At 36.8% G+C, this 27199-nt stretch overlaps 2 protein-coding genes across 5 annotated transcripts in view; one reads left to right on the top strand and one right to left on the bottom strand.

Moving 5' to 3' along the window:
• LOC144643815 (substance-P receptor-like) overlaps positions 1-20811 on the bottom strand; it is an 81531-nt gene extending 60720 nt beyond the window's left edge. The window contains exons 1-2 of one of the 3 annotated variants that reach the window (XM_078503180.1): positions 18467-18528; positions 11695-11775 (exon numbers count right to left, since the gene is read on the bottom strand). The gene's annotated coding sequence lies outside the window, so the exon portion shown is untranslated. Of the gene's footprint in view, positions 1-11694; positions 11828-18466; positions 18529-20790 lie in introns of those variants that run through there. The other 2 variants (XM_078503182.1, XM_078503181.1) reach the window with 2 other exon arrangements.
• On the top strand, positions 4718-26768 carry LOC144643808 (adhesion G protein-coupled receptor L3-like). 2 transcript variants are annotated; one of them, XM_078503163.1, is made up of 23 exons: positions 4718-4821; positions 4914-4950; positions 6573-6965; positions 11524-11845; positions 14137-14327; positions 15001-15086; positions 15196-15288; positions 15586-15766; positions 16139-16249; positions 16548-16623; positions 18200-18323; positions 18971-19026; positions 19993-20131; positions 20670-20782; positions 21080-21182; positions 21563-21716; positions 22140-22206; positions 22566-22632; positions 22777-22868; positions 23267-23393; positions 24027-24068; positions 24586-24717; positions 25304-26768. In XM_078503163.1, the coding sequence occupies exons 1-23, from the start codon at positions 4762-4764 to the stop codon at positions 25352-25354; spliced, it is 2817 nt and encodes a 938-aa protein (XP_078359289.1). In that variant the 5' UTR covers positions 4718-4761; the 3' UTR covers positions 25355-26768. The 2 variants fall into 2 exon arrangements, with proteins under 2 accessions (XP_078359289.1, XP_078359290.1); XM_078503164.1 differs by lacking the exons at positions 4718-4821; positions 4914-4950; positions 6573-6965 and adding exons at positions 8869-9212; positions 9303-9333.
• The last annotated feature ends 431 nt before the right edge of the window (positions 26769-27199 follow it).

Genomic DNA, 27199 nt, shown 5'->3' on the forward strand with positions numbered 1-27199 from the left:
AGAATGCTTTCATTGGACCATTGTCGTCTTTGCAGAAGGCTTGGAAGAGATGAAAGACCTCAAAAAACTCGGCCATGGTAACAAGGCTGTTGACTTTTTCTGCAGAGAAGTCTGTCCTGATGTCTTCAATGGCACTTGCAACGATTGCGTGATTGGTTTGGTGTCCGTGTTCCTGAAGCCATGACTTAAACCCCTTCCACTGAAGTCTCTGCAGTGCTTCAAACACGATCTGCAATGAATAAGGCGCTAATCAACATGTTTGGAAACAGAAACGTTCTCTCTGTACATTGGCTTTTTTATTACCTGTGAACTGATCAATTCTCCGCTCTCATGTTACTTTAGACTGTAAATTGGCTACGAAACCTACCTTGTGTGTACGCAGAGCACGATTGTAGTGTCGACCTTCCAGAACTCCTGTTATGGACCCTGAGCCAACAATTCCGCTTTCCATTAGAATATCTCCGAGACCAGCATCTCCAAACCGTTTTCCAATTGCCGCCATAAAAGAACGTATAGTGTGAAATGACCCCATCCTAATAACTAGGCGCTGGAACTCCTCCTTGTTCTGCCAGATGACTTCAAGAGCTTTGGCATATATTGCCTCATCAAGAACAACGATCACGTCCTGCTGACCTAGCTGGTCGGCCATTTGCAACGATCTGCGAAGAAGTGTATACACAGTAGGTAACTCTGTGGGACTGGCTTCTATTACTTGACAATAGCCAACTGAACATTCTCGAGGCACGTTTTCTTGCTGAAGCTTTATGTTGAAGCCTGCCCAGGCCGGTATTACCTGACTTCTATCATTGGAAAATGAGAAAATACTGTCTTGGACTGGTTGCCTGCACAGCATCCATCCAAAGTCAATTACTCTTGCATATTCTCCAATGTCAGGGTCAATCTTTGTCACATCTCGAACCCGGATGTTAAACTGTCTTGGTCCCTGTCGATTTCCTGAGTGAAATTGAAGCACCTCAGTTGGAATGCAGGTTAGTGAGCGGCTCTTGGAACGAGGCTTGTCGGCAACCATTTCAGGGGGTAAGGCACAGGTAAGGGGTTTTCGCTGGATTACGATGCCATTGGTACAATGGGTCGTCCCTTTCCCTAAGGTAAAAATAATTTAAAAAAACAACTGTTAGCCGAAAAGGTAACATTATTTTTAGATAAAATTCTTGAACTCATAACAAAGTGAACAATTATAAAGGTCAACATGGATCCAAGGTATACCTGACAAGGTCTCCTCTAGAAGGTCATTGTTGTCCCAGCAAAATACCCCAGGCACTGCAACGCTGCATGTACTAGGTATCAACATTCCATCTTGCTGCTTTTCAATTTCTCTCTCCGCCAACGCAGTCTCAAGTTCCTCTATTTGGGTGTATGACAGAGCATGCCCAAACCTGTTAAGTATAGTTATAAGTTCAGCATTTCCTGTCAAGCTCTTTACCGTCAACGGTAGTACAACATGCTTAGGAGTTTTAATCCGACCACGGCTAACAGAATGGATGAGATCCTGGGCTAGAGAAAGGACGATACGATGAGCTTCTGGTGGGATATCAGAGACCCTCTTGTTAGAGTATTCAGAATCAGAGCAACAAATCCAAGCGAGCATGTTATACAATAGGTCAGGCACTATTTCATTTTCACAGTCCAAATCTTCAGCCACTGGTGGCCATGCCATTGATGGTTTCATATCTGTTACAAGGCTTCGAATCAACTTTGCAGTATGATATACTTGGATGTATTTGTCGTCTTCTGTCAAATCTGGTATAACTTCTATGCGATCTTCTCCTTCCTCGTCACCACATTCTTCTGTGTTCATCATGGTCTCAACCACTTCACCTGTAGTTACATGTGCGCTGTAGACAATCTCTGATTGCGTCTGATCAAGGGGCTGCCGGAAGGACAAACTGTTTCCAAAACACTTCGTCAGACGGTTTTTCAACTTGGAAGACCTGTAATTTGGTGAATCTACTCCCTCGGCTGACAAGTGATGAATGTACTTCTCCAGTAGTTCTGACATCTTAACAGCCCTTGCCTCTTTTAGAACTGCATCCTGCACGAATTCTTTCACTTTGGTAAAAGCCCTGCTATAGCTATCATTAGATAGGTCTTCCTTTTCGCAATTCTTTTCTTCTAATCTTGCCAGGGTTCCTGGGCGAACATATTCTTTATAACATGACTTGTGGTACTTGATCTCAAGGGCTATGGTGTCCTGACCTTGTATCTGCAGCAGTAAACGTCTGTCATCACGAATTTGGGCAGCTTTTAACAGCGAGGTACTTCCAGAGTCAGTCATATTCAATGTCAGTGTTTCTCTACATCGTGTTCCTTTTCCCCTGGTATTCCTGAATTTCTCTTTTTGACAAATGGCACATCTATTAACATCAAATACTTCAGACTGAGATCTTGATACTCGCTTCTTGGGAGGTTCCAGGATGTAAGACTGATTATTTGGTTCTTCAGTATCTACAGTGACACTTTGGCGCTGTTGTTCTGCTCTCTCCACTTTCGTTTTGTCAGTGTACACCTGATAGCACCTTCGGTGGTATTTTCCTCGTGGTCCGCCTTGCCAGTGATCTTTCATCTGAAGCCAAATAGTATCTTTACGCCTTTCCGAGCATTTCTTAAATGTGTCCCAGCTTATCTCAGAAAATGATATCAGTAATCCTGAAACATTTTGAACATGACATAAGCATTTATCCCATTTTGGTGTCGGTTGCAATGGACGTTTCCTAGAACCTGGCTGTATATCTGTCATGTCATCTATCTCATGGAGGCCCTCGATGCTGTTAATAAAGCGTGAACAAGTACAATTCTATTACAGAGTTTATTGAAATTCTCTGATAAGGTAAAAAAAAAAACAAATAAATAAATAAATAGTCAATAATCAAAAGCCTGTAGATAAAGATGACAACAGACACATGATTATTTTTTACGTTTACATTCCAGAAAAGCATTTACATTCACACTGGCTAAAAGGTACTTTCGAGGATTTTAATTGAGTTTTCATCAAAAACACATTAAAAAAAAGACTTTGATGAGTACAATGATAACACAGACTCTTTGAATTAATTGAGCATGTCTTAAATTGAAACTCGTGATCATTTTAGCGATAAAGAAGCAGATTTCTCGAAAGCATAGTGAGGTTTTACGTTTAAACAGCAGAAAATTCGAAGTGGCTAAATCGTACTTACAGGGATCGAAGAGACGTTTTTTTTTTGTTAAAAACCCATTTACAAACAGCCATTGTTAAGAAAAATGGTATCTTGAGCTTATTTAGTTAATTGACCATGTTTTTAATTGAAAAACTTTATCATAGTAGTGTAAATAAGTAAATCTCTTACCTTTTCCTCACACTGCCATTCCAAGATGGCGGATACAGCCTACACATGGGAAATGGGTTCGACATGCATTATGGGTTTTGAGCTTGAAATGCATTGTGGGCTAAAAGAGCATTGGGGGTGAATAACGGTAGTTGAGATATAAATCTGAGGGCAAAAAGTTCAGTTTGGGCAGGAAAAGAACAAAATCAAACTGTGCTAGTGAATTTTAGGTCGAAACTAAAAATTATAAATAAAAACATGCTACTTTTGCAAAAATGTCCTGTTAAAGCAAGATTTTTCACCAATAATTACATGTTTTTCTGCATCATTTTTTTTTTTCATTTAAGCTAAGAACTCTTTTGTAAGACTTTCAGCCAAAATTAAGTACTGAAAATAAAAATCGGACTAATAGTATTGTATGCATATAAATTAATGCTAACCTATTTCCATTGCAACGGTTGCCATGACAACAAAACAATAAGAATGTTAACTTATACACGGTGAATTTATACGGTGAAAAATGTAAAGCTTATTCATCTTCCCCGAAACAAATGTTGAAAGTTGCTGCAAAAAAGGTCAATTTTTGTAACCTACCGACCGTTTTTTGCTTGTTTCGTATAGCTCCATGACCTTTCCCCTCCCCCCTAAAATATAACAAAGAAGCTTCTTGCAAGTACCATGACTCACCATTGGAAAATATGACAACCAGATATTGTTTAAAAGGTTTATTCTGCTTTGCCTATTTCTTTTTGCGATCACTGCCAAACAATTATCACTAAAATAACCAGCAAAAGAGTATTTTTCGTAATTGCACGATGGTTTCTATGGCAACAGTTGCCATGGTAAGGGGCAGTGAGAATATAACTTTAAATTGTGATTAACTGGACTTTGACGAACATTACTGACAATTTTTGTTTACATTAGACAGGTACATTTAAAGTTATTGGATGTTTTATACAACAAATTCTGACAAGACGAAAATTTCCCCCACCCACCCCCCCATATAAACACGATGATATTGCCTTTACGCTCAAGTTACTAAGCAAGTAACAAGTGAATTCATGAAATATAGACAATAAGCTTTAATTTGATACCAAATTTTTATGGTCCCTCCGGGGGTGCTACAAAATTCTATTTTTGACCACATCTCAGCATTTGGCTTATGGACTAGTAGGAAATATGATTCGTCAATGTCCACTTTGTGTTAACGAACACTTCTTCATTTGTACACAAACCAATTCTAATATTATTGTTTTTTAAATAGTACGATGGAGAATGGCTGCACTGTTCGTACTTGGCACTTGGAAAGATAAATATTTGAACAGTTGATTTCTTTAACGCTTCCTATAAGCACGGCGTCCACCATCTTAACAATCAAACTAAGCTGAAAGTGACAATAACCTTTTTTAATCTGGGTTGTTTTCAATAGAAAAGGAAAATGGGTGCGCAGAAAATTTTGAAACAATCATTCTTAGTGGATCTTTATATTTTTGTTTTGGTAAGTAATCCTAAATACATAATGACAAATTTTTAAATAGCAAAAAGGCATACAATTTCCGCACTGTTTAAGAAATGTATTTTCTCCTATAGGCTAACGTTGGCGTTGGTGGGATGAAATTTCATTCAGGTAGGTTATTAAGAGTATCATGAGAAAACGTAACGGATTCAATTCGGCTCCACCTTAATGTTCACTCATGGAATAACTCTTTTATGGCCTTGAATACTTCTGAGATATGACCAGGCCTAGGGTTAACGCTGAAATTAAAGTTGTTGCACGCGGCATAAATTTGTCTCTTTAAGTTTTTCATCCAGAATTGATAAACTGTAAACCTTTCGCTATCTTTTGCTTGTATATTATCTTATGTCTTAAAATGTGCTGTATGTGAAGCAACTTTCACGTATAATCTCCTTCATCGGACGGGTTACAGATCTTTAATTATTTTAATCGTTTTTAATTGACAAAGGCCATCTTGGTGTTGATTGTTTCAAGGCACCGAAATAGACTTCCCAAAATTAATACACATTTTTCGTTATCACAGATCTTAGCCTTCGAGGTGTGTCTTTTCAAACAAAAAAATATGCCTCAGTGCAACTACAATACAGCCAAGTTAACCGGATTCAATTAACCTATCTCACGGTCGTCAGTAACGCTAGTGACGCTGATGGGATCAGCAGACCCTACCAACAGGCTATTTAAGAGAAATGTGATACAAAGCAGTCTTGTTTTTCGCCTCTCTGCATTAGTTTCACTTTAATCACACTTGTTTTTTTTTTTTTTTCGCTGCCTGTAATGTGTTTTTACCTAAAGTTTTCTAGCCTGTTTCCTCTTGGGAACAGCCATGCTTACACATGCTTACAATGTTCAGAGCTCACGACAGGTGAGCAAAAGTAAAGAGTTTCGATCTTGTAGTATAATTTGTTCTGACAAATTAATCGACGAATTCCCTAATTCCCATAACTGTGAAGAAAATCAAGTCTTTTTCTTAAAAGAAAAAGAGAAAAGTTGAGCTTAATTTGAAAAATAGAATATGGAAAAAGGCAAAGAAACAGGACACACAAAAGAAAAAAAAAACATTTTAATTTCTTAAAACAAAAGGAAATTTGTATTTGTCTAGTATCGGCTGCTTCAGAAATGTCAGTCTGGGAACCAGTGAAGTTTTAGGCAAATACGAAGAATTTCAATTTCTTGTTATCCAATCAAGAACCCCGACAAATGTCACTTCAACTTGTCACCACTCTGGCAATGTTCTTCATGAATAAAACAACGGATTCATGCAATTAATACTCTCAGGATTTTGTCTTTTTTTAAAAAAAAGCTTGTTTTTTATTCTATAAATGTGGGTCGTGTGACGTTTTAATCTTTTGAGACCCTCTTTTTGACTGTTGACGGGAAAACCTCTCGTTTGCCGGTTATAATAATTTATCTTTCTTCCATCCAATTTTGGCGTATCGTTGACAGCTGATGGACATTTTGCGTTTGAAGCTTCCAGAATCTACGTCATAGGATGGCACATTACGTAAAATGTATTTTATCGTCGTTCGTATTCCGTCTCGATTTTAGTCTTACAAAAACAAAACATGATGGTACTGAAGGCATTTATGGCTGCCATGTTTTTTATTGTCTACGAGTGGCGATAAACAAAAAGACTTGGGTGTCAAGTTTGTAGGTCAGCTTTTGTTCTTTGCTTGCATTTTAAATCCCAGAGCAAACTTAGCTGTTTTTACAAACTTTTTTTTTCTCTAATATAGCTGTTCAAGACAATGTGTTGTACAACTTCTACAACAGAAACATCACCTCTTGGACTGGTGGTCAGAAGCAATGTAGAAATGATGGAGGACTACTTGTAACCTTGGAAACCGAAAGAAAGTGGAAGTTCGTTAAAGATGAAATTCAAAAACTTTCCAATCCAGCAGACAACGAGTGGTTCATCGGGTTAAAAACAGGTTATAGAAGAAGGCAACACTGGCAATGGATCACCGGAGAACCGCTGACCAATCCACACTGGCAAAGACACGAGCCTACGGGTGATGGACAATGCGTGGTTATTGCTAAAGAATACCCACAAGGAACATACGGGAAATATAATGACCTGAGCTGCCAGTCTTTGAAAGGATTCATTTGCGAAGTAAACGCAACCACAGGTAACAGAATAATGATGGAATGACATGGCTTCAGTCGCCAATTTAAATTTACAATTAGAGATGATGTGCTAATATCACTGGACTTTCCATATACAAAACGGAAGTACAACTAACATGGAAATACAACACCACCAATGTTTCGTATTACTCGATTATTTCATCAGTACAGCTTTGTCTTTTGTTATCATACGTTACAAAACCATAAATGTCAGTAAATCGTTGCATAAACGTGTATGATTTCTTACTTAACTCTAAGTCAATTCCTATTATGTTTATCAGTAAATTGTCATATTCATCATAATAATCCAACAGTCGGGTTCTAATGGATCATCAAGCGAGAGGTAAGGAATACAGGACAATGCCGGCACAAAAAGCAGCTCGGGGAGGGGACTGTGAATATAATGAAATGAGTGTAACACACTTCCCAACATCCTAAAATTCGTAAGAGAATTCCACATTAATGTCCACCGACGGATGAGATGAACCAAGGTTCGACAAGTTTGACTGAGTGAAAAAAAAAATTCTACATTTGATTTTTTTTTCGTCACACTAAGAGTAACCTAATGCGGTTGCAGCCGTTTGACTATTAAAGAGAGCTGCGCGTGCTCATTACCGTGCTACAAGCTCCATACAAAAATAACCTCCATACATAAACTCAGAGGAACTTGTAAAATAAAAAAGGCAAACATAATGCAAATTTTACTCTGACGTCAAAAAGTGAAATGACGAGTTTATGACTATACGCCACAACGGGGCCTTAATTCAGCTTAGATCACGCAAATCTGAATGGAACAAGATACAGAGTCCTGTTGATAATGTTCTAGCTGACTTACATGGACGTAAACTACTTTATAATAATATTACAAAAAGTAAAAAAAAATAGATCTTCTCAACATGTTACGGAGCCATGAGCATGAATACATATAAATAAAAAAACGCCGCCTTTTTACCAAAATCCTTGCCGTAATCGGAAACGATCTAAATGAAAAACTACTCATCGGATAATACCTTCGGTTCTTTTATCGTTACACATAAATGAGCTGTCACCAAAACAATACAGGGAATTTAAATGTATTGCATGAATGATGTAACTATGGCTTGAGAGATCATTGACAATAACCTCCATTAACCACTTGAAGGAAAAATATGAATCAAAAATTTAATTTAGCCGAAGATTTTAGATGAATTTGATATTAAAAAGAAGAAAATAAACGAACCGGCTGAACATGATAAATGCATGAACAAGTACTTTTGGTAGTATTTGCTGTATCCACCAAGCGACGGGACAAAAACGATGTAATTTTAAGTTATGCTGTACCATTCTAATAAACAGTCGGAGCTACAACGGAGGATTGTTTCTAAATATTTTTACGTTCTGTATTAAATATCCGACATCTTTCAGAAAAACCTCAAAAACAAGTGATTAAGGATGAATATTTACCGCGTTTTGGGTAAATACAGTAATTCAACAAGGTGACGTTCTGTGTTTGTAATTTCCGAGTTCCATTTTAGAACTTAATTTTGTTTCGATTCTATTTATCCAAAGCCGTCGACCACAGTTATTGCATTCCGTGCCTGAAAGTTGGCTTTTAAATACATTATATTTCTGGACAAATGTACGTATTGCCACTTTTGACGTAAGGATTTAAGGAGAAAACAAGAAGTCTTTTGTCCAACATCCTGTCATTCAATATCAACAGACAGTAGTCAAATCAGCTTTATTTATTTTATCTATAGCTTCACTGGTGATATCGCGCTTAAATGCAATGAAGATGACGTTAGGCCTTTTTCCTGCACACCCAAGATCGTGTAGAATTTATCATTAGTTCCACGGGAAAGCCCGTAAAAGGATTTAGTTCAACTTTTTAATAGTCAAAGAACTTAGAGGTTTTAATAGCATCGCAGTTTAGAAGAAACAAATCAACATAGAACAAGAGAGCTGTAATAGACAGTTCATTAGCACAATACTGGCTCCGCTGATGAAATCTCAACACCTTGTCACATCTTGTAAGCGGATTGGCTGCCTTCTAGATTGACACACACTTAATACAAATATCTAGCAGTTTGACGGGCAGATGGTATCGTAAGGGAAAGGAGAACGAAGTCTTCCTGTTGCAAAAAACCTCCACACAAGTGCAAATCGCGTGGCAGTTATGGACAAAAAATGCGCTTAGCCTTAGATGAATCCCAGTAGCTCCAAGTGGTAACATGAGAAGTCGCTGTCTCGTATTCGGTTTTGTTCTACAGGTCGGTAGATAATATATAAACGCAAAAAATTGAACGAAGAAAATATTCGATCTTGTGAAATCCAGTTAACCTATTTGTAATTTTTATTAGGCGATTTTGACCTTCTTCCCTTCTGTAAAAGGTAAGTGCTATTTTACGTATCCAAGGTGCACTGTCTCCTGGACTCATTTTTTTTATATTTCTTTCATTAGCTTTCCATTGTAAATGTCCTAAATTCATCAATCTCTCTTTTTCTTGCGCATTGTTCGACAATATAGGTATCTTTCTCCACCATGAATCTAAAACAAAGGCAGCTGATGAAGATAACATAAGGGAAAAAATTACAAGCAGAAGTTAAATGCGAAACTATTGGGAATTATGCCAAAAAACTTGATCACGGCTCTGCTCGATGAATACCATTTTGGTAGTAAACGAAATTTTAACGGACTGAATTTACGAGAAGACGAACGGATTTTCGTGTCGCTCTGCTTTTTAATTCGGCATTGTTCCAGAATAAACTCTTTTCAATGAGCACGTAGTGACTTAAGACAGTAAAAAACAAAAATTTATTCCCCTTTAAAGGAACCGTCATGAATCGTCCGTTTTGCTAGTTTCTAGACAGACTTGAGGGTTTTTAATTACTACACTGAAAAAGAAAATTAGAATCGGAAGCGTAGTTTGATAGCCATTTCAATTTGCCATAAATTGGTAATGGCCTAAATCTTGTGAATCATCTAAGCTTCGCAGAAATCCAAAGTTAATCACTGTTTATTGAACTGACTTGAACCAAATCTAAGGCGAAGCTCTTCAAATTGAGTCGGTACTTTCTACTTTCCTGTAAGGGCCCATTTAAGGAATGAAAAGGACTGCGACTTTCGATTTTAAAAAAAGCAATTAAAGCAACTTTGCTGATGGCTTTCCCAATCTTGAAGTTTGAAATGTCATTTGACCGGAATCTTCCAACATCGCCTGTCGCACGAATGCAAACATGTCAAGCTTAGCGGTGCAGCAGTAATTAGGATTACACTATTAAAAACTACCTTGGTAATTGAAATTCAGGAATTACTTTCCTGAGCTTCCATTATATGAAAGTTCGGTCAATGCTTGCTTAAAAATAAGTCGTAATTTCACAATTTTCTTGACATGCTGTGGCAGAATAAGCGGTTTATTCAGTTTAAATTTTCGCAGGTCAGAGGTGCCAGACTTTAACCTGTTTATATTAAGACATTTCTAAAAAAAATATCAACACAAGCGGCAAAGTCATAATTAATTGATTTCGTAATTATTTCTTAGATCTTTTCAACTGAATAATAAGTAATTCCTTCCATTTTTTCTCTTCTGAAAGCCCGATTTTAATTAAGTAGATGCCTATTTATCCAATTCATCTCACATTTAATTTGTTTTTAAATGAAGTTAGTAAAATTAATTTTATACCGATACAGTTTTTGGTTAAAATTAAACTTGAAAGCAAGGCATGCGCGGTAGCCAACAAAATACCCAACAATATATAATGGCAATGATATGCGAAAATTAATATGATTGCTTTTTTAGTGTTATTTTTCCTTATTTCAACATAACACATTTATTACAAATAGTATTATACGTTACAATAGGCCTACGTTGTTCTCATATAACTGGAGCTCAACAATACCACCATTTGGGGTACACTGATATTTAAAGGCAATTGTTTGCTCTTTTTCTTTGCTTATTTGGTCTTTTTGGCACGTGGCTCTTTCTTCAAGAAGATCACTTGTTTTATGTTTTGCATTACTTGGCCATTTCTTGGTCAATAAACGTTTGGAGGGGGCTCACGGGTGCTCCGTTTCTGCTTTTTTATATTTATGCAGATTACATGACTGTTCAGACAGGTTTAAAATTCATTGAACACTACACAGTTTGTTTGCAACTGTTGCCACTACACATACAGAATGAAATGACTACAAATAAAGTGATTTATGCTGATGGAGCAAACATATGCATGAGCTTGATATTTAAAGAGTAGGCCTAATATTTTAGATCCACTTTTTTATTTCTAGTATTTCCTCAATGGCACATAATATCTGTTCATTTTTTCTGATGATTATAACAAGCAATAACATGCACATTGAAGAGTAAAAGTACAGTTTTCCAATTCGGTAGATCTCTTGCTGGAATATTTTGTAGAATTGGTTGAAGCCCCGATTTGGTGTAATTTGTTTAATTAAACCACTTGATGACAGCTTTTTTCTTTTTTTTCCATCTACACATCAAGCATATTAAAATGTACATATAAAAATATAACACAAATTGATGCGCATTCATAACAGAGTATTCTGCTCCTTCTTTTCTTAAGGAACTGGCAGCGTTTTTAGGGAGTTTTGGTCAGATATTAATGGCTCTGCAATCAACGACCTCACTTCGGATCCTCGCTACCCAAAGAATGCAACAAAAAGCGAATATCTTCCGAGTTTCAGGAAAAAATCGTTAAAAGAACACTATGGAAGCCGATACCGCTCTTACTTACTCGCCCAGGAGACTGGCAACTACACTTTTTATACGTTCTGTGATGACAGCTGTCAGCTGTTTCTGAGCAGTGATGTCAATCCTAGAAATAAACGGAAGATTATTGATCAGTATGATAATGTCAAGCCCCCAAACGAAAGCAACTGCTGCAGGTAAGCTAACGCTGATTTATTTATCTTTCTTTCGCTTTCTCCACAAGCTGCAGAGGTACATTTTTCAAATATAGATATTTTTAGCCATTTAGCAAATAAATATTAATTAGTATATACTCAAACAGTGGATAGCGTTTTTGGCGCGCGCTGATTGGCTACTCAAATTCCGAATATCCCTTGCTATTCACCTCCGAGCAACTCACGCGCGAAAACTATAGTCGTTAACGTAATAAACTAGTCAAAAGTCATCCTTTCGGGCAATATTATCTCACTGTTTGAGTATATACTAAAACAACTTCGCGGCGAGGTAAATATCCACCACTAGCCACCGACACTGGGGTGAATAGTTGTTAATTATCCAGCGAAATTGCGAGGAATATCCCCTGATAATAGCCGACGAGGAGTTAGGCCGAACTAGTTAAAACCAGACGATATTCCGCAAGATTGAGCATGATAATTGTTTTATTAACAGATTCAACAAATTGTCAACGAAGACAATGTAACTGCTAAACGTATTGTGTTCATACAACGCTTTTTAAGACTTTGGACGAATCTTGACAACCTACGTGTATTGCGAAAAATCTGTTATGTACGGATAAAGAATAGCAAGGACTTACTGACCATATTTAGGCATCGTGACAGTTTGGTGAATAATAAGAGATCGCAATCTTTAAATATTTGGTTACTCCCATTTGTTGCATCTTGAAAGCCAACCGGCAGCGATGTCATATCAAAGTGGCTATTAGCCACTAAATTCGAAAAATTTATTATGAAACAAGAATCGAAAACAACAAACTGGCAAATAAAGATTTGCCAAAACAAATTATTTTTAAATTTCAACACTTCCGTTCACTTCACTAAGTTTGATTGTCATCTGGCTGCTAATCGGAAATGTTGGTTATCAGAAAAAGGTATAATTCTCTAGAGGCCTTAAAACACTTGCAAGCATTGAGGGCTATGTTTACAGGAATCGAGTGACATTCACTTCCCTTACTACAACTCTTTTCCGAGTTAAAAATGACAAATTGTAATTTTAAATAATGAACCGCTACAAGACGTGCAGAAACCGTAGCATTAGAGTGTCTTGCAACATTGTGCGTGCCAAACAAAACCACACAACAAAGTAAAAAGCAATAGCAAAAAGCGAAAAGAAGACATGTTAATCTGCACACAAAAGATAAATCTGAAAGTTTTATTTCATGCCTTAACGTACCCAAATTCGTAAGTTCAGAAGCGCGATCTACTGTCCTGATATCCTACGATATCAAGTCACTGACCTGATATGCCACCATATCACGGTCACTTTGAATTAAAGTAGTGTTTCCGTTCGATGAATTGAAAAGAGGTTTTACCAATAAAACAGAAACGAGTATTTTTAATTAGCTGGTGCTTACCGGTCGTAAAATGAGAAAAACTTTCCCACCAAAACTAAACTTGAGCGCGCTCGCCAATTGCGCGATGTTTACCGACGAGTACTGAAACATTCACACTGAAACAATGGAGTCGGAGTTTCCAAATTTTTCGCTAAATTTGGATTTTGAAAATTTAGGGAATGAAACTCCAAACAAACGAGTAAAAAATGTGAGAAGGGGACTTGATAAAAGTGTTGAAGACTAAAAAAGTATCAATACAAGCAGGTCAACACATTTCGCACTACGTGTCTGGCAAGCATGGCTTCAACAGAGCAAATAATATCACCGGATTTTTGGCAAAAATTTCATTTTGGGTACGGTAAATACCTAATAGTACCTTTTTGGTACGCTTCGGCGGCATATCAGGCTCGTTTGGTCTCGCCACGGCTATTTTGGCTCGACTGCGTCTCGCCAAAATACGAACCATGGCTCGACCAAACTCGCCTGATATGCCGCCGAAGCGTACCAAAAAGGTACGATTAGGTATAAAAATCGTACTTTAACTAAAATTAGTTTCACGGTATAAATTTAAAAAGACTTTTCGGTACTTAATCTTGAAAATGAAATATTCCTTTGTTTAGTTCGCATTTCTGATGATAACATTTTCAATTTCTGGGCCTTAGCAAGTTATCCTATCCAAGTTATCCGTTATCCTTGTTAATTGATGGTCATTTGTAGGACAATCAGAATGTATCTGTTTATCTGACTAGATTATATATTTGCAACTATTTACTGCCGATTACATTTTAATTTAATAAAATTATCTTCCTCTTCTAGCCAGGCCCTTTCTCTTGAAAATATTGCGATAACTTTACGTGATGAACGAATTTTGTTAATGGCATCTGATTTAACATTGTTTTTCTTTGATTATATTCGCAGCAATTACCAATTTGAAGATTACCAGATTTCTTCTTTACAAGAATTACAGGAGGCACGTCTTTACTACATAGAAGTTTTGCTCAAACAAGGCGTAGGTTTTGCTAAAATGTACGTTGCCATGAGAACGCCAAGCGGTGAGCTGATATTGCCAATTCCAAGCAAACACTTGGTGAAACATTTAACCAACAATGGTGAGTACCAATGGTCCCTACAAACAAATCTGCTTTATAAGATTGGAAGAAAATAAATTCCCTTTAAAAGTGTTGTTTTGCTTATCTAGCAAAATATCTGTTTAAGTAGGAGTGCTTTGTAAAGTGTTTATCAGATGCTGCAAGACACCTTATGCGGTGACTATTCTACGTTATTCACTGACACTGACATGGATTATCGTTTAAAAATATTAACCAGTAAACACATTTTGCTTTCGCCTACAGAGTGCTATTCCCTAGGATCTTGAAAATAATTATCAGAATACTTTGGCAAATCTTCGGTTCTGATTTTCTTGTTCGGAATACAGGCAAACATTTCACTAGAAATTAACACACCCATATTTTTTTCTCAAAACGTATTAGCTCGTATTCAATAGAAAACCATAGATTAACCAGTAAACCTATTACAGATCAACGTATCATTTTATTTGTCACAAAAGATAAAGCAACAAAACAGTATCTATTACTACAGCTTAGCAACCCTTTTTCACTTTTCAATGGGGAAAAACATTTAAAAGATAAAAAGTAAGCTGAGTTTAAAAATATCAATAATTTTTCGGATTAACAGTGGCACAAAAAGTTCTGTAACGTTTACATACCAACGCTATAAAAATGTTGTCACTACCAATAAACTTAATCTTCATCCTTCCCCCAGATATTCCTGGTGTGGATTGCAAAACTGAAGGAGATCCTAATTATCCTGATTACGTCAACTGCAAAGAATTTTCGGATTCACAAAAGGTAGGAAATGACTAACATGTATATATCTGGACATCTCATTTACGTAAAATTCATTTGGTATCTCTCGCAGGTAATAACTGAAAGCCGTGCAATATCTATTGCTTTGCAGATTGCTCTTGTTTTATCGACACTGAAAGATTTGCAGTCTCGCACTGACAATGCTGTAAGCCCCACAGCCGAATTTCTCCTTAACATAATGAAGGTAAGATAAGGCCTTACAAAATATCTTTATAAAGGGAAACGTAATAAAATCCATCGCTTTCGAATCATTGATGAGTTTTACTTTTAGCTTAGCATGACTATCTCTTTGAACAAAATTAAAACGTGAAAGAAATATCAATTCAGATTATGATGTTTCGATACTGGCTCAAAAACGAGTGCAAGTAATATATAATGGTCTCTGTTATATCACTGGTCAGCACTTCACAAATCTCAGACATCTTACTGTAAATCCACAGTTACAATTTATGCCTTGACTATTCTAATTATACATTTGTAGATTGCAGGTAAAAAGACAAGTGATCTTCTGGGAAGACTTGAGGATTCCACTGTTGATCAAAGCACGAATAAATCAAACCGTGCCTTTGAAATCGCCAGAGAAGTTGAACATCTTGGTGAAATCATTGCCTCGCGTACCAACAACGCTACTGCGGTGATAGCTGTGAATTACCCAAGTTTAGGTAGATACCTCTTTATTCGAAAAGCTGTTTTTGTGTTTTAATCTACAGTATTCTATTTCGTAATTCAGTACACAAAATACGTGTTAAGAAACGATTCTATCAAAAGGCGTCTTACATTTTATCAACTTTCAATAAAGGAAGAGATCAGCAATTCCGATCTCTATAATCGCACCATTCATGTCATACTACATTTCAACCAACGGGTTAATTGATCGTCGCACCTTCTGCCCCGGGCCTTGCGGTCCAATCTTTAACTACAGATAATTCAAGATACTCAAAACAAAAGACATCATTCACAGTTTGTGAAGTTTGAAAAAGAAGACAATGTTCAGTAACTTTTAACATAACTTGGCATTCTCGTTTGTGTTCCAGATATGAAAGCATGCTACGGAGAGTTGAACGTTTCTTTTGATAGCGATACATCTCCGACTGAGCTTGGTTCTCAAAACAGCATCATAATTTTACAAGAAAATTCAACACAAAGTAAGGAAATACACATTTCTGAATTTAAGTCTTTTAGTGTTCTACTACCTAGTTTAACTTTCAAGAACGCCCTAACTGGGCGCACAAAAATCAGTCAAGTTACATCTACGTTACAATTTCCTCAAATGTACCAGAAACGCATTGCGTGAGATTTTTCACAGAACAAAAGTTTTCTTTTTTTTTTTCAGGTAGGAAAGTACTTTCTCCCTAACTCTTTAGTTTATAGCGTACCTTTTTATAGTGTAGTTACGTTATACATTTTTTCTGATCACATTTTCTCGTCTCTCCGCCGCTACAGGAAAGGGGCAGTTTTTTGCAGCCTTTTACAGGACATTGAACAAAGCAATTCAAAGCAATATCAGCCAAATATACAGGTGAGAACATGCATGTATTGTGGATCGTAGGTTAATTTTTTTTTTAACACAGCTCGAGCTTTAACATTTACATTATTAACTCTCCTTGTCCCAGATGTCCATAGGCTGGATAACGCTAATTCACCGGATAAATTACTATCCAATGGATAGCGTGGTTTCTTTTATTAGAATATAATCACCGGATAGTGATTTATCCAGTGGATATTGTAATCCGCCTTTCTAACAGCCAGGGCCTGTTTATTAAGTTACCGTATTTATTCGATTAAGCGCCCAACCTCGAATAAGCGCCCACCTCGAATAAGCGCCCACCCTGTAGGTAGGAAAAGTTAATAAGCGCCCAGCCTCGAATAAGCGCCCACCCCAGCCTCCCTCATACAAAACCCCTGAAGTGCACAAGAGGAGTATTGATTGTTATTGAAATTGCGATTGAAATTGACTCGTACTACTAAGAGACTTCCGCGAAGCCCGAGTTTTCTTAGTATTCTACAAAAACTTTCAATGAACAGTAGGGGTATCAAATGGTCTTTTCGAGCATTTACGGCTCGGCCAGCGTTTTTCTTTCGAGCACGAGCATTGACAAAATTTAGCCTTGGAGCAACGAGCACTTTCCAAAAACCCACCCCCCCCAAAAAACGGGGCGCATTATAAAATTAGCACAAGCAAAAAAGCACCCCCAAAAATTTTTCACCCCCTTAGGAAACACCTAACAGTTAGATTTCGCTTTAGTACATCTTCGCGTTTTATTATAATTCATTTTTTTTTGTTGCGAAATAAACAAACTACTTGCTAAAAATGGTGAAAATTTAATAAGCGCCCAACCTCGAATAAGCGCCCACCTCAAATAAGCGCCCACTCTCAAGGTTCAAAAATTTAATAAGCGCCCAGGGCGCTAAATCGAATAAATACGGTAAACATGTTTCATTAGTAGACACTCATTGTGTTATATTGGAAATCCGCAAATCTGTTTATTTCTCTCAATGGTTTTTGTTAGTTTATTTGTTTGTTTGTTTCATCTTTGTTCCATGGAACACTAGCGCGCGCGTTGTTTTTAAGGTGGGGGTATTTGTGAATTTGAATAAAATTTTTAGAGGTTTAAAGAAGGGATACAAGAAAGAAAATTATTTTTGGAGCGCCACCAGACATTTGACCCCCACGCAAGAGCACCCCAGGTTGTCAGGGGACTGTTTTGGTGTCCAGCTACTACTCTATATTTTACAACTTCTTTGAGAAAAACTGTTTCCTCCAAAAACCAAACATTTACAAAACACTGCGAAACATAGATTAATGAGATGAGCAGAGAGTTTTTGTATTGCTTGAAATGTGAACGAGAATGGTGAATGGCATTCATGTGTACACCTGCTTAACAATTACACTACTCGCCCCCGTTTTCGCGATTTTTCCCGTCCCCGATATTTAACTCGGGTGCTTCTCGTTGACAATTCGCTCATAGAAAACTTGAGCTCGTATTCTAATTCTTAAGTGTAAAAAAACTGAGAGCTTCAGTTATGGAGTATAGAATACATAACTAGAATATTTTATTGCATTTTTATCTTACTGTATTTGTATTTTATCGTAGTGGCAATACATCAAGTCAACAGACTCCGTACATTCTGAACAGTAAGATCATATCAGGATCGGTAGTTCGTGCTTCAAACGAGTCCTTCAATGGCCATGTCATTATAAGGCTGGAACACACCCAGGTTGGTTTAATAAACAGAATGCATGCTTTCTTTCCAAATCCTGGCCAGACATCAACATACAGATTCTATTTCTTATTGCAATGCATTCTTCATACGTGGAGTTGGCAGAATTTGACTATGTAAAATTTTAATGAAAATTTTACCTTAGTGATGATTATCTTCATGTCCATTTACAGCGAAAAAAGGCGTTATTGACTTCCTGGCTAAGCACACTAGACATATAAAATGAAAAACACCTTTAAAATACATCAAATCAGAAATTGTTTAAATTTGAAACGTCTTACTTTCCTAGAAGCCAGCTGGTCATCGATCAGGCGGTGGTAATGTGAAACAGAACAGACGTTAGCTTTCACTGTGATGTTGCGATCAAGCTGAGCAGTCTAGTAATGACAAGATTGTCGGTTGTATCAGAAAATTGATAATGGCTGCTTTAATCAGCTGGAATGTTTTTTTTAGGTTAATTTAAAAAGAAATTTTTAATTTTAAATTAAATTTTGAATTAGATTTTAAATTAAAATTTTGCACATAAAAAAGACTTTTGTTATTTCAGTTTACTTAGCAAAAGAAATTTCCGCAGAAATAAAAAAAAACAACAGGTTATAATTTGTAAATTGTGCTAAAATGATACTGCGCCATTGTTCTTTTAGTTCAGAAGCTCTGACAAGATGGTAATGGAGTGTGCATTTTGGCGATACACAAACAGGTGAGAAATATCAAAAAATACTGAATTGCTTTTTCATTAGAATGTTAATAAAACTGTTTCTAAATTACCAATTTTTGTGACAACGACACCGGCAGTATTTATTAGTTATTTCTGACAAAAGAAAAACTTAATATCTCCATATGAAACCAGAATTATAACGAAGCATAAACAACCTTACGTGGTTTTGCTACCATCGTGTCTCCCAGTCTCGGCGGATCGATTCATAACTCGTGCTGTCATGCAATGTTAACCTGGTGCTCTTAGTATGAAGAGCCTGATCGAAAATGCTATTCGTCTTCTTTTCAGTTTTGCCGAAATATCAGCACACAGATTCTTACAGAACAAAGGCTTAAATCTAAAGAAGAATGCATCTGTGAAGAAAGAAACAAACACGGATATCTTAAATTTTTGTCCCCAATCACAAATGACAATTTGATGGTACTTTTGCGGTCTTGGATGCAGAACAACTTTTTATAAGGAAAAATTGTACGCTGAAATTATTTATTAGCGGAGCTCCCAGCGGCCCGAAGGGCCGCAGAGCAGAGCCCCATACCCATAGAAAATTAACAGACCCATGCTTTTGGTTTTTCGTGGTCATCATGGCTAGCGGCATGGCTCGCGGGCGCGTGCGACGATGTTGCCCCAACATGGCGGCCATACTCCAGAAATCGGTTTAAGGTTATGGTTAACGCCAGCTTACACCTTTGATATTGGACATCCATGTTATGGTCAATTGACAGCTGTCAAAAACAAGGTATCCGCTGACCAGTATCACATGACCATATCGCGGGCTCATATATAGAACTCATCGAGGTCGAATGGGTTTTTTTGAAGTTTACCGCTGACCAAATAATGGTTTACATTGGATCGCGGGCTCACAGCTATATTTTTTCCCTGTTATTGGTCAGTAAATTGGGAGCTCCGCTTTTAGGCTTGGCTAAATCTATTTTATATTTCTTTTGTTAGCTCTGATAACTCAACAGGCCACTGGTCCACGGATGGGTGTCACAAAGACGAGAAGCTGTCAAATGATAAAGCCACTGTGTGTCACTGTAATCACCTCACTCACTTTGCCGTACTTATGAGAGTTTCTGGTGATACAACGGTAAAAAAAGGAATTCCCAATATTGTATATAGCATTTGCAGTATGTAGAGTATGACAGTAAAGTGTGTGTTCCGACAAAACATTTTACAACTTAATGTGTGTGACCAATCAAAATGAATTCAACTACTGTAAACCAATTTCTACAAGTAAAAAAGGCAGGAATATCGTATACCTTATTGTTACTTATTTTCGCGGGACTTAATTTTCGCGATTTTTAAAAAAATCGCGAAATTAAAGACCCGCGAAAATTTATTTTAAACGTTTTCTATTGTATTTTTTTATGTTAATTACGTATTTTTGGCCAAATCGCGAAAATTTAGTCCCACGAAATATGCTCGTTCCATTTTCGCGAAACTAAGTTACCGTGAAAATAAGTAACAGTAAGGTAGTTTGGATTGTAAGTTCACTGAATTTGTCTCTTTGTTTTATCTCAATAAATAAAAATATACGAATCGCTTTCAGCTATCAGTTATCGGTGGTTTATAAATGTATAACTAAACAAAGCTGGTTACGATACGTGATGTGTTCACTTATACAGGTAACCCATCCAGGTGAGCCGCACATTCAAGCATTGGAAATCATCACATACGTCGGTTGTGGCTTATCCTTACTGGGAGAGATCCTTACTATAATCACTATCACTTGTCTTAAGTAAGTACCTTGAATAACTTTGAATTCATCTGTGGTAATTGGCATGCAGGGGAGCCGAGATCCGTTGTCCAAGTTGGTTGGTGTAAATGACAGTTTAAACCCGAAGCTATAGTCTGCAAACGAGCTAAAAAGAAGCAGAAGTGCAAATTTCATTTGGCATTTTCGATTTGCAGTCTACATGGGCACACCTACATTTTAAAAGAAATATTATAAAGTAAAAAGTGTTTCGTCGACCATTACACAAAAGTTGTTGTACAACGTCACGAAGTACACCATTTGCTGTATTTTCTTCCACAGGTTGACGAGAGCAGAGACAAGCATCATTCATCTGAACCTTGTCTTAGCCTTGGCAGTTGCTCAGATTGTTTTTCTTACTGGAATTGAGGCCACACAAAACAAGGTGATATCGCTGTTTTAGCATTTAATATTTCATTATTCTTAGGCATTGCATTTTATTTTTATTCGGCGTAACAAGAGTGAAAAGAGAGAATATACACTGACACTTGTGACGAACCATGAACTTCTTGCTGCATGACAACAAAAAATTTTCATTTTCACCAAGAAAACACAGAATAGTTTTTAATACATTTCGTATCATCGTGCTTTGGAGGATAATTTCTTTTCCTAGATGACCAGTTTCTTTTTTTTTTTCATGACTTAATTGGAAAGTTGTATTTGTTAACAAAATAGAAAGAGTTTAACTACGGACCAAAGCAGTCAACGACAGCTTCACTGCTGACACATCTTATTTTTTTATTCTTTTTTTTTTTTTCATTACAGGCAGCTTGCAAGATCGTGGCAGTCCTTTTACATTATTTTAACCTGGTTTCGTTCAGCTGGATGTTAGTCGAGGGTGTCTGGCTTTACGTCATGATAGTGCGAGTCTTTGAGACGGGACACAGCAGAATAAAGAAATACTGCGCATGTGCCTGGGGTATGGTGTCTCACTACAAGTATCTATTCTTTTTACTTTCCTACTATAGTTTGTTTGATAACGAGAATACAGTGCGAGCACAGTATAAAGAACTTTTAGTTTATATGAAATGCATGTGGCTACATATATGTACAATTCGGTTCTGATTATAAATTGGTGTTAATGTAAAAATTATTTTGAGATTCAGTTTTTGGTATATTTGAAAGCAAATGCGTCGTTAAGTAAAACTGATTCTTACTCTGTATTGGTACATACATACATACATACATACATGGTTTATTTGATAAAGCAGGTTACAAAATAATTGGCAAGACGTTAAGTCCTGATGTGGACCTGCACTATCTAAAATAATAAATTACAATAAGATCCTATATAATACATAATCCAAAATTTATTTACAATATCTAAATAAAATATTAACAGGTATCCCATTTGTATTCGTTGTTATCACATTATCAGCAAGTTTTGACGGCTATGGGACAGAAAGAAGGTTTGCATATATTCAAAGCGCTTTTTTGGTTATTAGTTTGTCTGTAGAACGTTATTAGCGGTTTGGTTGGTTTGTTGGTTGCCTGGTTAGCTGGCTGGCTGGCTGGCTCCTTGATACGCTAGCTAAGTGGCCGGCAAGCACATTAGACAATAAATGTTTACAATCAAGCTAATGGCAGATCCCAACGCTCTTTAGGGGTTGCGAGGAAATGAAGATGGGTGTATTCTTGCTAAAAAGAAACATGTTTTCTCTTGGAGTCGCCATTACATTCAAGAAACTACTCCCACTATTACCACTGTTCCCTTGATCTCATTGTGTTTGCATATCTTTAAAATGATTTCTGTTTATTTGTTTTCTAGTTGTTGGCTATCTGTACAGAAGGGAACCATCTGGAGTTTTGTAGTGCCAGTCATTCTTATTGCCTTGGTAGGAGCTCAATTCACTTCATTTTATTTAGAGTTTCAGTTTCGTTACAAGAAACACGAATCAGGTTGCATTTTATGTAATTGGATTATGACCGACAGTAGGGTTATTTACAGCTAACTGTTACACTCGATTTTTCATGCATAGGCAAATTCAATTATACTTGGTATGGTTGTTAAGGAAATACTGAGGATGAACCATCCAACCACGGGAGATAACACTAAATATCAGTCTGCAAGGTAAGGTGGAGCATATGGCAAATGTACTCCACGGGTTTACATAACATCATTTCTATTTTGTCTGGTTTAGCACGCCTCATTTGGATGAGACAAGGAAAATTAACAAATTTATGAAGAGGCTGTTGCCATGTTAAATTTAACTAGTACTTCTGTGAAGTAAAAAGTCCTCGTTGTTAAGCAGCTCTGTGCTAAAAAAAAGTCGATTCGTATTCAAATGGGTTACTTTCAGTCAAATATAATTATAATAAATAGATGTAAAGATGATGATGATGATGATGATGATGATGATGATGATGATGATGATGATGATAAACTTAAATTAATTTAATGAATAGAAAACATAAAATTCACAACTGAGCGCAAACAAGCAACTAAAGAATTTTTTTTTCACGTGACAGGTCAGGCGTTAAATCAGCCGTTGTGCTGTTACCTTTACTGGGGATCACGTGGCTGTTTGGGATATTGACATTCAACAGCGACACACTGGCTCTCCAGTATCTGTTCGCAATCTTTAACTCGTTGCAGGTTTGTATGTCAGTTAAGGTGATTCCCTAGTATTGCATTGCGCATCCTTACTGTGCAGAATTTTACGCGTAATTAGCGCAATTAAGCACATAAACAAAATGGCGGCGTTTTTCTATGCGGCTTGGCTCGCGCTAGAGAGAGAAATCATCGCTTTCTCGTAAGCGAGTTCGGTGACATATCATTTTTTTCCCCTTAGTTTGAAAGTAGCAATCAAATTCTTTCTATAAAATGAATACAGATCAATTTCTATGGCAGAATAATACATTATCACCGAAAACGTGCACTTTCAGCAGTACTCGCAAAGGAAATATAAGGAATTATATGGTAAATACAAGGTCTTCCTGCTCCTAAACGAATACAGTGACCCCCCCTTTTTTATTTCAAAATTTAACTTCCCTTAAGGTAATCAACCAACTGGCAAAGTTTGGTTGGAAATCTATGAGCAGTTCTATTTCTAGGGAATTACCTTAATGTCACAATTTGTATAACACTACATTTATTAGTTGTTGTTCTAAAATTAATTTAAATAACTAATTTGCTGCTTCTAAAGAGCTCGTATATCGCTAACGAACATATTCATAAAAACGCTCAAATGCCATAGGTGATTAAAATAATTTGTGTTTCCCCTTGTAGGGATTCTTCATTTTTCTGTTCCATTGCCTTCTCAACTCAGAGGTAAGTAACCGATATACGCACCGTTATATAGCTACAACAATGGCTCGACTCTACAGAACCACATCTCCTTTACCATAAAAACTGTCGATAGAGTAACCAGTTTGGGGTAAACTTGGGGGTTAGAAATTCCGTCTCCAACTGACTAACAAGGCTTTGGCTTAGGTTGTTAAATCATCATTTACCAATAACAGTCCTCTTGAGGACTAGCGGTCTCACCGGGATCCCATGGATCCCATCCGCTCAGACGGATAGTTATACCTGACCGTAGTTGCTAAGTAATATAACACTTTTTCTGACGAAAACTGACATGCTACCTTTCCAAGAATATAACGTTTTGAGGAACGAGGACCATAAATACTACTGCAATAACATCAAAAAGCATGTAAATGTATTTTCCTACTTAAATCAAAGCTATCAAATACTTCTAGGAAACCGTGTGATCTTACCCAGACGTTTTTAATGCGCAGGCTACCTTTCTATTAATTTCCACGTGTATAATTCGCCATTCGATTCGTAGGTGAGAAGGGCGTTCAACAGGAAAAAGAAGATTTGGTCGGAATCACACGACTTATTTCAAACTCACTCACTGTCACCTCAGAACTACAATGATCTTTCCAAAGATACTCTCTCCACTGGAAACGGAAGCGGGGTAAATACTCAACGATTTACTCCCAATCCACCCTCCCTCGACCCTTAGGTGTATTGTTAATAAGTACCAGTAAAATGTATAATGACAAGGATAGAGTAGTGTCCTAGACAACAGACTCCTCCGCTGATACAACCTACAACTTTAAATGGTTCCGAGGATAGTTACTCAGTAAACATTCTACTGTATACCTTGTACAATGTAAAAAGTAGAAACAATTTCAAGCAGCCTTTTGACGTCATCCCAGTCTGATAACTTCAATCGTACTTCAGCAGATATAACGAACGCTATTTTTCGGCCCAGTAATAGTAAAACATATGGAAAAGAACCCCGATATATAAAACGAAACCTCGTTATACCTAACATATTTTGCCAGTCCCATGGCCCTTCGTTATATCGAGGTTCCACTGTATAAAACAAGGCGAGATCTTCCAGCATCGTGGCATGCTAAACGGCATTAGCAGCATTTACGTTACGACACCAGATCATTAGTTACACTAGTGATTGTTAAAAATAACTTTGTATAAAAGTTGTTTGTTAAAACGTGCCAAGTTCAGTTTAATAAGTTTACATATCTTTTGTCTTCTAGCGGCCCGGATCAGCAGTTTCTGCTATTTCCAATTTGTCGCAGAAACCGTAAGAGGCTAAGTGTGACAGTTGCAGATTGCTGCTGTTGGTTAACTGGCGTATGGACTATTCCTCTTGTAAATAACTAACAGATAATAACAGGATCAGTACTGAATGTATCGCAAGTTGCTCACTAGCCATTCCTGATGATGACAGCCACGACAATGACGTCGTCGATGACGACGACATGATAGAAACGAAACGACAAAACTTTATTTCATTGTATTGTTATTTTAACCGACAAAACCAATTGAGTTGAAGAAAGAGATTAAGGTGGTTTTAATTTTACCTTTGTCCAAACCGTCGTGGTTTTCAAACATTCATTAGATTGTTTACACATACGTACATTTATTTATAAAACATTTATTTAAGTTTGATTGTTTTAGTATCTGGAGTATACCATATAAAGTAGTAGACAAACAGTCTTTATTTATACATATTTATTATACCAGAAGTCCATAAAGTTCTGATTATATTCATTACCCTTAATATACAATAAATAGAAACAGAGCAAAGGTTGTGCAAGTAATGTACTCCACTAGAGCTCGTCATAAATTAGCATAACAAAAATAAATAAAATGTATATTCAATAAATAGTTTAAATTCCTCGTGGCATTGTGTCAGTTATCGCACAAAGCTCAGGGGTTTATAAATACTATAGAGCAGAGCCAAAAAGTTGTAAAATAAAATCGAAAAAAAAATTCCACACATATCTGTGTTCACAACACAGTAGTGGGAAGCTTTTCCTCTTGCTGAGAACAATTTAAACATGTATACGATGTCGTCAACACACCACCAATTATCAATACCTGCAGCACCCTTTCTCCAGATCTAAAAGCAAATTTATTCCCAACTTAATGTATATCCTGGCCTGTGACACCCTGCTTTGGTTTATAAAGCATTTTTTATTTATACTTTTTTAGCTTTAAATGACGATTTATACCGTATATAGATTAACATGTAATTAATTAAGTTCAACGTGCTTTTTTCTGTCTGTCTGTCTGTCTGTCTGTCTGTCTGTCTGTCTTGTCTGTCTGTCTTTTGGTTTGCTTGCTTGGTCAAATAGTTTTTACCAATTAGGACTAAAACAACAATAAAAAAACAACTGTTTTGGATTGCGCGCATTACCCCGCCTTTGCCGTCAGCTGCATGTTTTTTGCTTCAAACTTGGTTAATAACTGACGTTATTTAAATTTGTTGATTTTTGACTTTGTTTTGTTTCTACAACATCTGTGAATAATTTATAACTAATAGGTAAGAATTACCACCTAAGAACGATTTACAATTAAAAAACGAAAAAGTAGTCCTTTGGCATTTCACTTTTTTCCGTCAGTATTCATAAATAAGCTATAATTCACTGTGGTAAACTAATCTAATTTGATAAATTCATTTGTACATATTGTGATATATTAAATCTCTTAACCTTAGCACTGAAGCAATATATCATCATCCCCAGACTTTTATAATATAGAAGTAGTACTCAGAAATCATTACTTAATGGTTATTTTAACGGACTATCATTATTATTTCGTCCGTTTCAACCCCGTGTTTTTGTGTAAATATGCGTCGGCAAGAAAACTGGTAGAACGAAACCACCACTGCTTGCAATAGCAAGTAACAGTACACGTTCAAATTCTTCAGTCATTGATGTTTCTGTCGTGTTGGCTATACACCATGCCAATCGAAGCTGGCAAACAACACCAAACCCCCTTTTCCCCTTCCCGCAACTTCATCTTGTGACGTCATTCTCATTCTGCTTTCTGATTGTTACATACCAATATCCAATCAGGAGTCACTGGTATCATGTAATGCAATTAGTACTCCCGTTTCATGAATGTAGAAGATTTCGTTTGGAATT

This window comes from Oculina patagonica, chromosome 2 (assembly GCF_052425735.1).
Source record: "Oculina patagonica isolate OP01 chromosome 2, crgOcupat, whole genome shotgun sequence".
Taxonomy (NCBI): domain Eukaryota; kingdom Metazoa; phylum Cnidaria; class Anthozoa; order Scleractinia; family Oculinidae; genus Oculina; species Oculina patagonica.

Excerpts from the sequence above, each read along its gene's own strand:
- LOC144643808 (XM_078503163.1), top strand. The coding sequence starts at position 4,762 with ATGGGTGCGCAGAAAATTTTGAAACAATCATTCTTAGTGGATCTTTAT. Across the intron at positions 14,328-15,000 it reads GAAACATTTAACCAACAATG|ATATTCCTGGTGTGGATTGC; the intron begins GTGAGTACCAAT and ends TCCTTCCCCCAG. Across the intron at positions 15,087-15,195 it reads AATTTTCGGATTCACAAAAG|ATTGCTCTTGTTTTATCGAC; the intron begins GTAGGAAATGAC and ends ATTGCTTTGCAG.